We start from the raw sequence: 14,959 nt of genomic DNA on the forward strand, positions 1-14,959 counted from the left end.
TAAATTATCTAACTGCTCTCTACTATCAACTTCATGTGAAGTCGACTGCACCTGAGTTTTCACCGTATGAGTTTCTACCATAAATAAACAAAAAATAAAAATGAGTGAGAGAGGACGTGGAGGAAGAAGAGAGTGGGAGTGTGAGGGGGGGCGCCGTCAACCAATGAGAAGCGAAGGATGAATGCCAAAAACACAACACACACTTGGATCGATGTAACCCCACATCATCGTACGACTCCTTGTCTTCTGTCCCCACCCCCCCATATAGCCATGTCAGTTACATATATGCCACTGCATCACACAAAATCATCCCTCTCTCTTCTCACTCTCACTCTCCACCAATCACAACTCGACAACGCTTCGTACCTTAACTGTCCCAACCAATCACAACTGGACAACGTACTCCCTCTCTACACCAACCCTACTCTCTCTCTCTTTCTCTCTCCTTTTCTTTTTCACCCTTTCATAACCTTTTATTCTGATTTTTTGTCCCTCCTCTCTTTCCCAATTAAACCAACATAACTTAGCATCACCAATCAATTTTATAATTTATTACAATTTAATTTGAATGTATAGTGTAACTTTGATGTGTCGATATTATGAATTATTTTATATATTTTTTATCACTAGCTATGATCATGTAACAATTAAGTGTGAGAAAATAATAATTATTTTACTAATGTGATAATACCTAATTAAATATAAATGTAACTTCCTTTTACATTATTAACTAAATGAAAATTAAATTCATGTAACAATATAATTTATATTATTTTATTAACAACAATGTTAAACTTAATTATTCTCTATTATTTAAAAAATTACTCAAATACATATAATTCAATGATTACAGAATTAAAACAGTCAGAACTTACCTTATTTAGCATTCATTAATTGTCGCAACATTTAATAAATGCTAAATAAAGCAAGTTATGACTGTTTTTGACTGATTTTCTTTGGTTACCAAACATTTTCGATACAATAATATACAAGCTTTAAAGTTGTCACTAACTATAAATGAAGTATTGAAATAAATATAAATATAAACATGAGACTCAATATAATGAGGGCTTGAGATATAATTAATAATGTAAGAAACTTTATTTATTACTTTATTTTAATCTTTTAATATAAGTAATTTTACGATATAATATTAAAATTTTTATGATTTTAAAATTTAAATTTTTATTTGTATTTTAAATAAAAAATGGTATAAGGTAAAAAAAAAACTTAAAAGTTTAAATTAATTTCGATTTATATATTTCTACTTATTAATTTAAGCTTTTAAAATGAGTAATTTTATGATAATAAAAAAATACTAACATGTAAATTTTAAATCTTTGTAAAATATAGACGCAATATATATTTAAAACATTTTAAATAGAATATAAAGATATATTAATATTAACTAAAAAGAAGATAAGTTTCAATGGTTATATAACTTAGGAAGAGTTTTAAGTGTACCGAAAATATCGGTGTTTTAGTTATTTTAATCGTTGATTTCAATTAATATATATTAAATATATTTTTTATAATTCAAATCAACGGTTAAAATAATTGGAACACCGATGTTTCTAGTACACTTGAAACTCTCCTAAGTTATTTATGGGTGCCAACAATTTAAGGTCACACACCAATAGTTGACTCTAGTTTACTGTATCCAATTAAACATATTTAAATGATTATTTTTCATTTTTTTCTAGAAACAGTTAAGTATGCGAAATACATGTATGAGATAAAAATATCATGGATATGGAATAATATATATACCGATATCTGAAAAGCAAGGAATTAAATTAAGCGACCCTGGTTCATATACAGCTATATCATTAATTAATATATATATGGTTGAGAATTAATTAAAGTAGAAAAATTGGAAGCACAAAAATAGAAAAAATACGGGTCCATGTTGTGCTATACATAGACACCATCCACTTATTTTGGTTTCATGCTTTTCTTATTTTAATTCAATTTCCTTTTCCGTTCTCTACTCTTCTGTCTTCTTTCATTATCAGGTGAATAATGCTCTCTCTATTCTGTATTCTCCTTTCTAGGGTTTCCATCTTTAAACATAATCCCTTTCTTTAAACATAACTGCTTCTACTTGTTCTTATTGTCTTTCCATTTTTGTTAAGAAGAAGAAGAAGAATTGAGATTGTGAAAAAGAGGGGAAGATGGGAAGAGGTAGGGTTCAGCTGAAGCGGATCGAGAACAAAACAAGCCAGCAAGTAACGTTTTCAAAGAGGAGAACGGGGCTTCTCAAGAAAGCACACGAAATCTCTGTGCTCTGTGATGCTCAGGTTGCATTGATTATGTTCTCTACCAAAGGAAAACTCTTTGAGTATTCATCTGAATCCAGGTTAGGATACTCCGTGTTATCTAGATTATTTTTTTATTAGTTTAATATTGATGGTAATTAATTATAGTAAAAATACATAAAAAATAAACAATTTTTTAGTTTCTTTGTTTTTATTTATTTAAAAATTTTTAAAATGAGAAGAACTCTTTGTTGTTTGTGGTTTGTTTCCTGCCTTTGGATTTTGATTTTTTTTTTTAATTTTGTAGCATTAATAATTCTAACACTTTAATTTGCTGAATATATATGCTTTGTTTTAATTAATTTAATTTCTCTTCATTTTTTTATATATCTTTCTTTTTCTTCACCTACCTAACCCCTAAACTCAAGACATTAGAGTATTGTTTTTTATATAGTAATTATTATATTATTTAATAAAATAAATATAGTGGTAGCTTAGCATGTATATGTTATTTTTGGGTCTGTTATCTCGTTATGGAAGATTTCTTTATTGCTTTTTGATGAGAGGTTTCTCTTTAGATGGTGTTTTTCCGTACAATATATATCCTTCTTCCCAGACATGACAGTGCCTTCTACTGCTCCATCTAAATGGATGCATGTTTCATATATGGTGTCATGCTGAGCGACACCTTCTATTTTTATACATTTTTTTTTTATATTTATAATTTTATAAAACTCCTTTTTTTTTTTTTATCTTTTTTATGAACCAGCCATGTGTATATGATATATAATAATATAATGGAATACATGTCAAGTAGTCATTAATTTACCTTGTTATTTTTCTATAAATACAACATTATTATTTAAATTTACCTTACTAAAGTTTCTTATTTCTTAATGGGAACATACTTTGCCTTCAAGGATTAGAGAGATTATTCAATGTTGTTCTGGTCTATGACATTTACAAATTATGTAATAATGCTTGTAATTGTGACTATAAATTCTTCTTAGAAAAATAAACTTATATTTTTTTTTTATCAAAATTATCATTTGAGTTCAAGAGCTGATTTTTTTATTAATATTAGTCAATTTTTTTTTAATTTTAAATTTTAAATCTAAAACCTAGTTTTTCTAGAATTGAAAAATAATCTAGTAAAAAAAATAGTTAATATTAATTATTTAAAAATTAATTTCTCATATTAAAACAAAATAATTACCTGTTTAAACTTTTCGAGTTACAGAAATAGCATTCTTAATTTTTAGGGTATGGCTTTAAGAAATTAATAAATAAAAAAAATTGATGAAGAATATATGTTAGATAAAGAATGAAAATTGTAACTAATTTTTTTTTTAAAAATATATATTACATATAATGTTTTTTATTTTTTAAATATTTTTTAATTAGAAAACAAATTATCTTCACCTTTCATCTAATTTCTCATTTTACCGTAGTATTGAAAAATTTTTAAGTGTACTAAAACACCGGTGTTCCAGTTGTTTTAACCGTTGATTTCAATTAATATATATTATATATATTTTGTATAATTCAGATCAACGGTTAAAACAACTGGAACACCAGTGTTTTCGGTATACTTGAAACTCTTCTCATAGTATTATACTTAATAAGTATCTACTCTTAAAGTCAATTTTATTAAATACTTTTTATGATAAAAAAAATTACAGTTAAGTATCACATCACTGAAGATGTCCTAGATTATATATTACCCTAGGTATAGTAGTGTGACCTTTGAAAAGGGTGATTCAACTCTGATCTTCCCTTGACTTATAACCTAGTAACAAGTAACGTGTCTAATTTACTTTGATACACCGAGGCTAAAACCTAGAAAATGACCGTATATGTAATTCCCGGGAGAGAAAAAAAATGATAGAAAAATATAATCTCATATAAGAGTAGCAAGAGAATACATATTCAATATAGTTGATCTAATCAATTTATCAAAATGAGTATCATCATCATACTATATAATACTATATTTATTAAAGTAAATAATTATATTATTTAATAGTAATTTGTATGTAATAAAATAAGATTTTACTATGCTTATCTTGTGTCATGTGAATTCAAAATTTGACATATCTACAGAAATTTATTGCCCTAAACATGGTGGCAAGGCAGATCAGCATGATGAATATAAAAAATTAAAAAAGAAAAATGTTCATACACTCTAATAGCAAGGATCCATTGAATATTTTGAGTTATCAGGGCAACTGTGGAGAATTTGATAGAAGTGAGTAAAAAAAATAGAATAATAGTTCCATTCCTTTTTCCTGAAGTCCAGTAGTATAATGACTAATTAAGAGTCATTTAATAATGATGATGGAGAGAAGGATTTGATTTATTAATCTGCTAAATAACAAAGACTGATGGAGTTTTAACAAAAATAAAATTAAATGAAATTCTTGGTGGATTTTGATTTGGGCCCAGGAGAGACAGAGAGAAATTTCTTTGTTCATAACAAACCACACTCTATTACTGAAAATGCTATCTATCTATGATTTTACAAATTCTTACTCTTATCTGACCAAAAAAAAAAAAAAAAACACCACTTCTGCATCTTCTACCCTATATTTTTTTCCCTTACAAAGTGATAAAGATATTGTGATTCATGCTATTTTTTTTTATTAATTTAAATTTTTAAAAAAATTAATATTATGATATGGTACCAAAATTTTATGAGTGAAAAATCTAGAATTCGATCTTTATTAAATTTCAAAAACAAAATATACAAGACAAATAAAATCTGTAAAAAAAGATTTGCACAAAAATAAAACAATTTTAAAAAAAAATCTTGTTTAAAGAAATATATTAAAAATATAATTATTTATATTATATTTTTTTTAAAACATGATATAATAAAAAAAAACACTTTTTATATTCTATTCCTCAGTCTCATCAACTTTACACTGAGATATGGATAACAAAATAATTTTTTATTCCGTATCATTGAATTATGATATATGGGGACATTAGCATATCCAAAAGCAGTACAATTTGCACAAAATAATTCACTACATAAAAGTTCATATTTTTAATTCTTTAGTGGAATGCATTGTAAATGAGGACTATAAATAAATACTAATTGATTTTTCCCGTTCACGTCTAATGAATGCTACTAATTCCTTTGGTAAATCTTAGTTGCTGCCCTTGGGTTTTTTCTTTCTTTCTTTTTTGGAATAGGGTGTTTATTCATAATTAAAAGTAATAATTAAATGCTTTTTCCATATGTTTATGAAAAGTATATACCTTTTGTTCTTCAGAATATCAAAATGTATTTAAAATATTTTTTGTTTAAATATAAAAATCGTTTTAGAAAATAAACTTAATCACAAGAGAATATGCAAATTGATTCAGTTAATAATGATATCATTGCATTCATTGATCTTATATTAATTTCTAGCTATGACCACAAATTTTATTAATGATAGTGATTTATTTGTTAACAAGGTTTATAATAAATTGATTAACATAGAAGTAATAGTAATCTATATTTTCTAGCTTAGTTGTATTTGCAGGGGGAGTAGTTACATTTTACCATTTAACTTATTCAGCTTTACAAATTTATTAACAAAATATACACATGTACAGTTGTTAATGCTGGAATTTCCAATAAGCTTGATGATCCGTAAAACTACTAGTTCAAGATCACATGAGTAGTAAATAATTCTCATGATGTTTAAATGTTAATAATTACAAGGTGTAAAATATTTAATTTTTTATGTACACAAATAATAAAGTTGATAGATAACTTAATATTTTATTATTTAATTGCAGTACTAATAGCAAAAAAAAAAAAATCAATACTAAAAGTACAAACCTACATCCTAGGTTAAAAGAAAAAAAAAAGTATAACCTATAATACCAATCTTAGTTTCCTTCCACAGCTCTTTATTCTCTAGTAGTAGCCTAAAATGATAATTAAACTTAATATTTTGTCAATTCAAAAAATGCTTATGTACTTCATATATGGTTACTATCTATATAACATCAAAAATCTGCATAAGTAATTATATTTTCACATACAAGCAACTATGGAATATGTGATTCTTCACAAGCAAATAAACTTTTTTTTAAGACTATAGAAGAAGGATATATATATATATATATATATATATATATATATATATATAGAGAGAGAGAGAGAGAGAGAGAGAGAGAGAGAGAGAGAGAGAGGGGCAGGCTTGTGTAACCTTTTGATAGCTTTAGCTTTTGTTTTTCATAAACATATTTTGAATTTCTTTGATTGTCATTAAATTATCAAAAAAAAATATTTTTTTAATGTGTATGATAAATTTTTAAAAATAAAAAATATTAGAAAATAAATAATATTATTGTTTAGAAATTATAATTTATATTTTTAAATATTTTTTATTTAAAAAATATTTTTATATTATTATATTTAAACATAATTGATAAATAAAAAAATATTTTTATATAAAATATTCAAATATCAAATTACTTTAATTTTACTTTTGTTAAAAGCAATTTCTTAAAAACTCACCAGAGTAAATCTGTTATCAAAAAGATTTCTATTAATTCAGTATCATTTAAGCTGGTTTAGTAATTTATTAGTGTAATGTACAACTAGGATTTATAATTTGAAGTTTATTATTTAAGATATCTTAGGATCAACATTGATTGAGCTATACTTAAGTAACTAATTAGACATAGCCAAGCCTTAGCTTCAAAAGCAAAAAATTAAAGAAAGGGGAAAAAGAAAAGAAAAGAAAAAATCCATAGCTAATTAAGTCCTTAAAAGTGTATATTTTACTTAGATTTTTGTACTTTAAATCATATCCTATTTGGTAAGTAATACTACTTTATGGATTAAGTGTAAACATACCTTATTTTAGAGAAATTCTCTGAAGAAGATGAGCTTCTGGCAGATACATACTAACTACCACCACTAAGATAAAACAAAATCCAATGCAAAAAATGAGAAAACTAGAAAGAAGAAGATGTATATATAAGAGTAGTAGTGTTGAACATGATGGTGATGATGAGGTGGTTGAAAATGAAGTGAAATAGTTGTGGTCAAGACTTTGGATTCTCTCTCCAAAATGGAAGTGAAAGTGGATTCAATGAGGTGGTTGAAAATGAAGTGAAATAATAGTTCTGGTCAAAGATTTATAAGCTAACAATACAAAGTGTGAAAAGATTATTTTAAAGTAAGAATAGTTTTTTTTCTCTAATTTGATTATGAGTGTTAGAAGCTAGTAGTAAAAAATGAGAAATAAGAGTGACTCATCACACAATAATTACTATCAAATGATAAATAAAATAGAATAAGATTTTATTCATTCTCCACTTTTGTACCAACATGTTGATATACCTTTTCTCTTATATGATTCAAAGAATTATAGCTTTCTGATGGTTGAAAATCTGCATAATACTCATATTTGCATCATATAAGTTTCTGTTTAATTACTAATTTTCATTCTAATTAGCCAACTCTCATCATAAACAAGAAGTTAGATGGATATGTATTAAGGTACTTTGATTGTCCTCTAATTTTGGAGATAGATGGATATATATTAAGTCCAATATATATTTGAATTAATTCATTTACTCTTAGCTTCTTCTTTAAGCCCTAGCTTAAATAATTTCCTAAGGTACTATCTTTGTATAGAGACATGTTATTTAAACATTTCAATTGAATGCCAATTACTTAAATCAAAACATTTCCAATATATGTTATTATTATTGCAAGTACTAAATAAATAAGATATAAGATTTCTTAAATAGTTGTTGACTTCTACAGTATTTCATATTCAGCTTATTAAATTGATGTTCACAGTCTAATTTATGTGAATAGTGAATTTCTATGCAGCACATATTATTTTAGGTAGGTCATTTCATTTTACACTGTTATCTGAGTACAAACATCATGTTTGTAGCATGGTGTTAGTTTTGTCTGTCAGTAATTCTCTTACCCCCTGCAATACAGAAGTTGTATGTTGATATTATGTCTTTAGTGATGGAGGTATATATTAGGGTTTATAAATCAATTTGTATTGGTCCAGTGTTTAATTTACTCTTATATTGAAGTAAATGTTAATTTGAGTGATCAGTTTATTTATCCGTTTAAAAAAATATTAAAGGTTTGAATACTATTTTATATATACAATAATTTATTGACAAGAGACAAATATTTAAATATGTTTAATTACTCTGCTGGTCCTATAGTTTCACAAAATTTTCAATTAGGTTCCTATACTTTTTTTTTAATTGAGTCCTTGCATCAAATTTTTTTTAATTGGTCCTTACACTTTTTTTTCTTTTTATTTAGGTCTCTGTACCAATTCTTTTTTATTAGTTGAGTCCCTATAAAATTAAGCCAATTACTACTAAGAAGGACTTAATTGAAAAAAAAATTGGTGCAGGGACCCAATTAAAAAGAAAAAAAAGTATAGGGACCTAATTGAAAAATTTACAAAACTATAAAACCAATAGAGTAATTAAATCATTTAAATAAAACTCAAATTCATAGTGGATTAACCTTTAATCTGGTCGCTACAAAATTAGGGTTTAATGATTTGAAATTCTTATTTATTCTTTAAATTTATCATATGTTAATATGAGCAGAAATAATATTCTAAACTGTAGAGGAAAAAAAAACATATACCTCATTTTTTAAAGCTTAAGCAATTCCCAATAATAAATAGGTACAAAATTTTGGGAATGTATGTCTTCAAAAGTGTTTGTGGAACAAGAAAATGTCAAGTCATTGAAAAAGATCTTGTTGTCAGTCTCATTTTAATTTAGAATCTCCATAGTTGGCTACATATATAGGCTGAAATAAAGGCCTGATCCATACTTGTACCAACACAAGATCAACATAACTTTGAAAGTGATAGATATGATTTCTTTGAATGCCATAATTATCTAATATCTAACTCTGGTGCTTTGCAAGTCTTAATTAGTTTCAAGCTCAAATATATAAGATTTTTTATCTCAAAAATAAATAAATTTTTGACTAATTAAAAATACAAAAACATCTCTCATTTTTTAAAATACGAGATATCTAAGTTTTTTTACGAGATAAATTTATTCTTATATATTTTGGACGGAAAGATTTAGATATTTTTTTATTTTAAAAAGTTAGGAACGTTTTTATATTTTAATTAGTAAAAAATTTATGTATTTTCGAATTAAAAACTTAAGAACTTATTTGTTTTTTTTTTTATATTTTTATTTTGATTTTGGAACAGCATGGAAGACATTCTGGAACGATATGAAAGACAGGCTCATGCTGAATTTGCTAGCACAAACGATGAACCACAGGTACACTTCTTATTGAGGATTCTATGTTTTAATAAATGAGTCAAATGATTGTTAGTTATTCAGAGAAAAATTAAAAAAAAAATCTTATTATGATTTGTATGGATCTTGTTGAAATTGTATTTCAATATTAGTTATAATAGTATATTTAAAATATGATATGATATAAGATACAACTTTATAAGTGCTAGACAAATAAAAAAACAAACAATAATATGTTTGATTTAAATTTAAATATAAATTAAATATTTGAATATACCATTCTAACTAATATTTAAATGTTATCAATGGTGTGATTGTTGTTGTTACTCTGAAAAAGAAAAATTGAATAAAATAAAGAATCAATGTGTTATGTAATTAATGAATTAGAGAAAAAAATAATGACTTACTCCGATCCAAAATACGAATTTTTTTTTAAATTATTTTATTTATTTCTTAATGTTCTGATAACTAGAAAAACAAGTGTTATCTTCTATTCATATATGATTCAACACTTGGACGATTGTAGCAAAAATATAGGGAACAAAATGGAAAGAGAAATGCAATTGTCTTTTACCTACATAGCTATATTGCTAACTATATATGAGACACTACAACATTTCTATATTTATTATTTGGTCAAAGATAAGTACGGAAATTTAATATATTCATCATTGGTTAAAAAGCCAAGTATGCATGTCATTTTGATATGTGATCTATTGAATTGAAATTATTATTATTATTATTATTATTATTATTATTATTATAGGGAAACTGGTCTTATGAATGCATCAAGCTCACCGCCAAAATTGAAGTATTAGAGAAGAACATTAGGTACTTTAATTTGTTCCATCTTAGATAATTTCTTCATGTGATAATTATTAACATGTACACATGACATGATTATTGCACACATAATTTAAGAACAAATTTCTGTATATTATTCTGAAGAAGAATTCCTCATTTCATTGTATGCAATTTACTTTTTTTTTTCACCCCCAAAAACATTTCATTCCAATTTTCCAAGGCAAGTTAAGGGGGAAAAAGTCTTGGCTCTATTTTTTGTTCTGATCCCTTTTGTTTATAACTTCTTAAATTAATATATCTTGATACAAATTATTTCTATATTAAAAACTTTTCTTTTTCACTCTGGGAATCAAACAAAACTACTAGTGACTTAGATGATTAGAGTGTCAAATTAAATCCAACACTATGTATTATGGTGAAAATAAAAGCATGTATTAAATTACTATTTTACCTTAACTCATGATAACAATAAAAAAGTTTTGCGATTCATAAATTCAGCCTAACAGAATAGATAAATTCATTTACAATTTTAGTCTTTATTATTTTATCTTATCTTTATATTATCTTTATTTATTTTTATCTTATCTTTATTTACTTTTATCTTTCGTAAGCCAATACTCTATTTACCTTTATAATTTACAATTCAATCAATTAACATATAATAAAAGTTCTTCATCTTTTTTTTTTCTTATTCTTTCATAGTTTTATTAGCATGATATTTATTATATCGACTATGATATGTGTATACTAAAATCAGCCATTAAAGTTAGCCAGCAGTATAAAATACATGTTGAAATATAAGTATACATTGAAAATAAATTAAACTACACATATATTTATATACAAATATATTGATAGCTAATTTTGGTGTACAAATAATATTTTTGTTATTATATAACCTTCAATATATATATATATATAGGAATTTTGTGGGAAATGATCTGGACCCGTTGAGTTTGAGAGAGCTTCAAAGTTTGGAGCAGCAGCTTGATGCATCTCTAAAGCGTATCCGAATAAGAAAGGTGATGATCATGAACAATGCTTCCCATTTTTCATTTTTAGCAAAAGTTATATAAAAATATTAAAAATTAATCACCAAATTAATTATTATATAACACAGTTGAAAAATTAAAAAGGATTTAGAAAACAGCATCTTAAATTACAATAAAAGATTTGCATATTTGTAAACTTCTTTTAATTTTCAGCAGATCTTTAACAGAATAGTCAATTTGATTTGATTTTTGCAGAACCAAGTCATGAATCAATCCATCTCGGAGCTGAACAAAAGGGTAAGGTTTTGTGTTGTTTGGTAATAATCTTATTGAGTGCATTATTGAACACACTGCAGAAAAGAATATTTTTGATATTACTACTGAGGAACTGAAACTCATGCTATGTGTGACAAGGACATGTCAAGAGTAGAAAAACAAAAGAAAAAAAAATTAAAAATTCCTAAAAATACATATGTAGAAGTTATATGTAGAAGTATAGTTTCTATTTGTAGTATTGTCCTTCGAAAGGGAACAAGTTATATGAAATTAATTAATGGATATAATTTTACAAATCATCATGCATATATATGAATAAGAGTGTATTTGATTTGCGTTTTTATTTTCTTTTTTTATTTTTTATTTTTTAAATTTTGTAAAAAATAAAAATAAAAAATAAATTTTTATTATTTTTACTGTTTTTATTTTTTCATTCATAAAATTTAAAAAACAAAAAATATTAAAAATAAAAACATAAACTAAACGCATTTTAAGGTTTCTTACTAGGTTTCTTAATTTTCTTTCCAAATAATAAAGTTAAGAGTTTGCTAGTTAATGTTTTAAGGATACTAGTAGTAATCTAGTAGTAACATTTAAAAAAAAATTACCCATTTTCTGGCACATTTTTTCAATTTAATTTCTTTAACTAAGTTCTTAGAGAACAAGTAATCTTATAGTTAAATATAGGTTTAATTATTCTGCTGGTTCCTATAGTTTCGCAAAATTTTCAATTAGGTCCCTATATTTTTTTTAATTGAGTCATTGCACCAATTTTTTTTTAAATTGGGCCTCTACACTTTTTTTTTCTTTTATTTAGGTCTCTGTACCAATTCTTTTTTTTAGTTGAGTCCCTATAAAATTAAATTAATTACTACTAAGAGGGATTTAATTGAAAAAAAAATTTGGTGCAGGAACCTAATTAAAAAAAAATATATAAAAATTTAATTAAAAATTTTATAAAACTATAAGGCCAATAGAATAATTAAACCTTAAATATATATCTGCTTGTGAAGTGAAACCAAGGTGATTAAAAGTTTTTTGGGATTACTATTATACACATTTCTTGTGTGCCATAATGACAGGCAAGGCAATTGCAGGAGCAAAACAGTTTGTTAGCAAAGAAGGTAGAACAGTCACACATGAACATATATTTTTATTATTTATTTAAAAAAAATTAGAGCAATAAATTTATTAGATTATTTATGATGAGTAGATGAAAGATAAAGAGAAGACAATGAGTGAAGGTCCACAAGTCTGCCTTGAAACTCTGGGAAAAAGTACACCTAACATCAACTTGTCTTCTCAAGATCACCTACCACCACAAAGACTAGTTCCTTGTCTAAATCTCAGGTAATTAATTAATTAATTAATTATTATTGCTTCTCTCTAATTATGCATTTATTTATTCTAACATGAAATTTTGATTAGAATCATGATTACATATATAAAGAATGTTATCTACATTGTTCTAGTGTATATTTTTTATATTTTTATGTTTAGAATTAAAAATAAAAAGATAATTTTACACTATAAAAAATATTACAAAAAGTAGTATAAAATATATTTCTGTATATATATGTGCGGTGCTGGAAGGTACATTGAAATATCCACCGGTAAAGCAAAAGAAGCCATTTTAAGAAAACCACTATTTGGGTTAGGGCAAACCAAATGTTGTGAAATTTATCATGATCCTCCTTGTTTGACTAGGTTGCATTAATTTTGCATTGATCTCTTAATTATCTTAAGCTTTTTTATGGATACGTTACTGTGATATTTAAGAGTGTTTAGAGAGGAGTTAAGTTAAAATGTCATCAATTAAATAAGATGTTAGATAACTTAGAAAGTAACTAGTGATTTATGAAAATATAAATTTTTAAAAATTATTTTTATAAAAATATCGTAGAGGATAAAAGTTTCTTACGATCAAAAAGATAAAAATTTTCATAAATAAAAAAATTAAATAATAAATTTTTTAGTTATTATTTCTATGATGTAAAAGAGTTTAATTTTTACTAATAATTAATTTTATTATTTATTATCTAAAATTTAAAAAAATTTAATGTATATATTTTTATATTTGATTAGTTGTTAATTTTGTTACATAAATAAAAATAATTAATTTTTATACTTGTTATTTAAAAATAATATATTCTCTTTAAAATAATAATAATAATCATAATAATTTATATGAATAATATTATGAAATATTTTTTAATTATATTTAATTATAAATTTAATATTTTTTTATATTTTATGAATTTATTTAAATTATATTATTTTGTTAATTTTATTTTTTATAGAATAAAAATTTAGAGAGATAAAAATGAGAGAAAAGAGAGAGAAAGATAAAGAAAACGAGTGAGCAAGAGAGAGTTTGTTAATTTTGAAAAAAAATATAAGTGCAGATAGATATATAAGATGATGGAAAAAGGAAATTTATTAGTTTTTTTTTTTAAAAAATTTATCTTAATTTTATTTTAATGAAAGAGTTTTATATGATACATTTTGGTTGTTAAGTAGCTATATTTCAATTTTAATTTTAATTATGATTAGAGAATTTTATGTTTGGACATTTTGATTATTAAATTTGTAATCAGAATTCTAATAAAACATGGAAAGGAAAATAAATAAAATGTAAGATATAAAGTGATGATTTTCATGACCACAAAATAAATAGAAAATGTTAAAATTAAATGAATTAAAATGTGGTGCAGTGGGAGAATACTGGAAGAAACAGTTGAAGCTCAAGATGGTGCTGGTGGCAGCACTGTGATCCCACCATGGATGCTTCAACATTTGACAAGCTAAGTTATAATAATATATATAAATGTTATTATGTGATATGACCTGGCTATGTTATATATAATGATGAATGTTTAATTCATTCATCAATCTAATGCTAAATTCGAACTTGCTGTATAAGCTCTAATCTTCATATCTAGAAATTAATATGGTATGGGGAATATAATGCAGCTCAAGAAGATCATTATTGAGGTATATATATTAGGGTTATGGTTATTGTATGAAACATGTTGCACCACTCTTGGTGCACTCACTGATGAAGCAAGCAATTAATATATAATCAAGAAATTATTGTTGTGATAAAATGTGAAACATTTTTAGTCCACAAATAAAGCAAGCAATTATAATTGGATTACATTATGTTGTTAACTAATATATATGTATATTATCGATGGTAGTGCCAAAAAGGGAAGGTGTTTGGATTCCCTGGCCTTATTTTTATCCAGGAGCAGGTCAAAAGTTATATGTTTTTGTGCTATTGTCAACTTGTCATAGTATATTTTCTTTTTGGTTTTCTAATAATAATAATAATAATATTTGGATAGA

The 14,959-nt window shown here is 24.8% G+C and overlaps 1 protein-coding gene across 1 annotated transcript; it reads left to right on the forward strand.

The window, feature by feature from the left end:
* The first annotated feature begins 1,970 nt into the window (after window positions 1-1,970).
* LOC107638159 (agamous-like MADS-box protein FUL-L) lies at window positions 1,971-14,725 on the forward strand. Its single transcript, XM_088483862.1, has 9 exons — window positions 1,971-2,015; window positions 2,139-2,359; window positions 9,488-9,560; window positions 10,306-10,370; window positions 11,266-11,365; window positions 11,591-11,632; window positions 12,694-12,735; window positions 12,825-12,961; window positions 14,326-14,725. Exons 2-9 carry the CDS (start codon window positions 2,175-2,177, stop codon window positions 14,417-14,419), a joined length of 738 nt encoding a protein of 245 aa, XP_088339988.1. The 5' UTR covers window positions 1,971-2,015; window positions 2,139-2,174; the 3' UTR covers window positions 14,420-14,725.
* Window positions 14,726-14,959: the final 234 nt, after the last annotated feature.

Source organism: Arachis ipaensis, chromosome B4 (genome assembly GCF_059453495.1).
Source record: "Arachis ipaensis isolate K30076 ecotype BB chromosome B4, ASM5945349v1, whole genome shotgun sequence".
NCBI lineage: Eukaryota > Viridiplantae > Streptophyta > Magnoliopsida > Fabales > Fabaceae > Arachis > Arachis ipaensis.

What these genes read in the sequence shown, in the direction of transcription:
- LOC107638159 (XM_088483862.1), top strand. Translation starts at nt 2,175, where the DNA reads ATGGGAAGAGGTAGGGTTCAGCTGAAGCGGATCGAGAACAAAACAAGC. An exon ending in GAGTATTCATCTGAATCCAG is followed by an intron (nt 2,360 to 9,487) that starts GTTAGGATACTC and finishes ATTTTGGAACAG; the next exon opens with CATGGAAGACATTCTGGAAC. An exon ending in ACAGTTTGTTAGCAAAGAAG is followed by an intron (nt 12,736 to 12,824) that starts GTAGAACAGTCA and finishes TATGATGAGTAG; the next exon opens with ATGAAAGATAAAGAGAAGAC.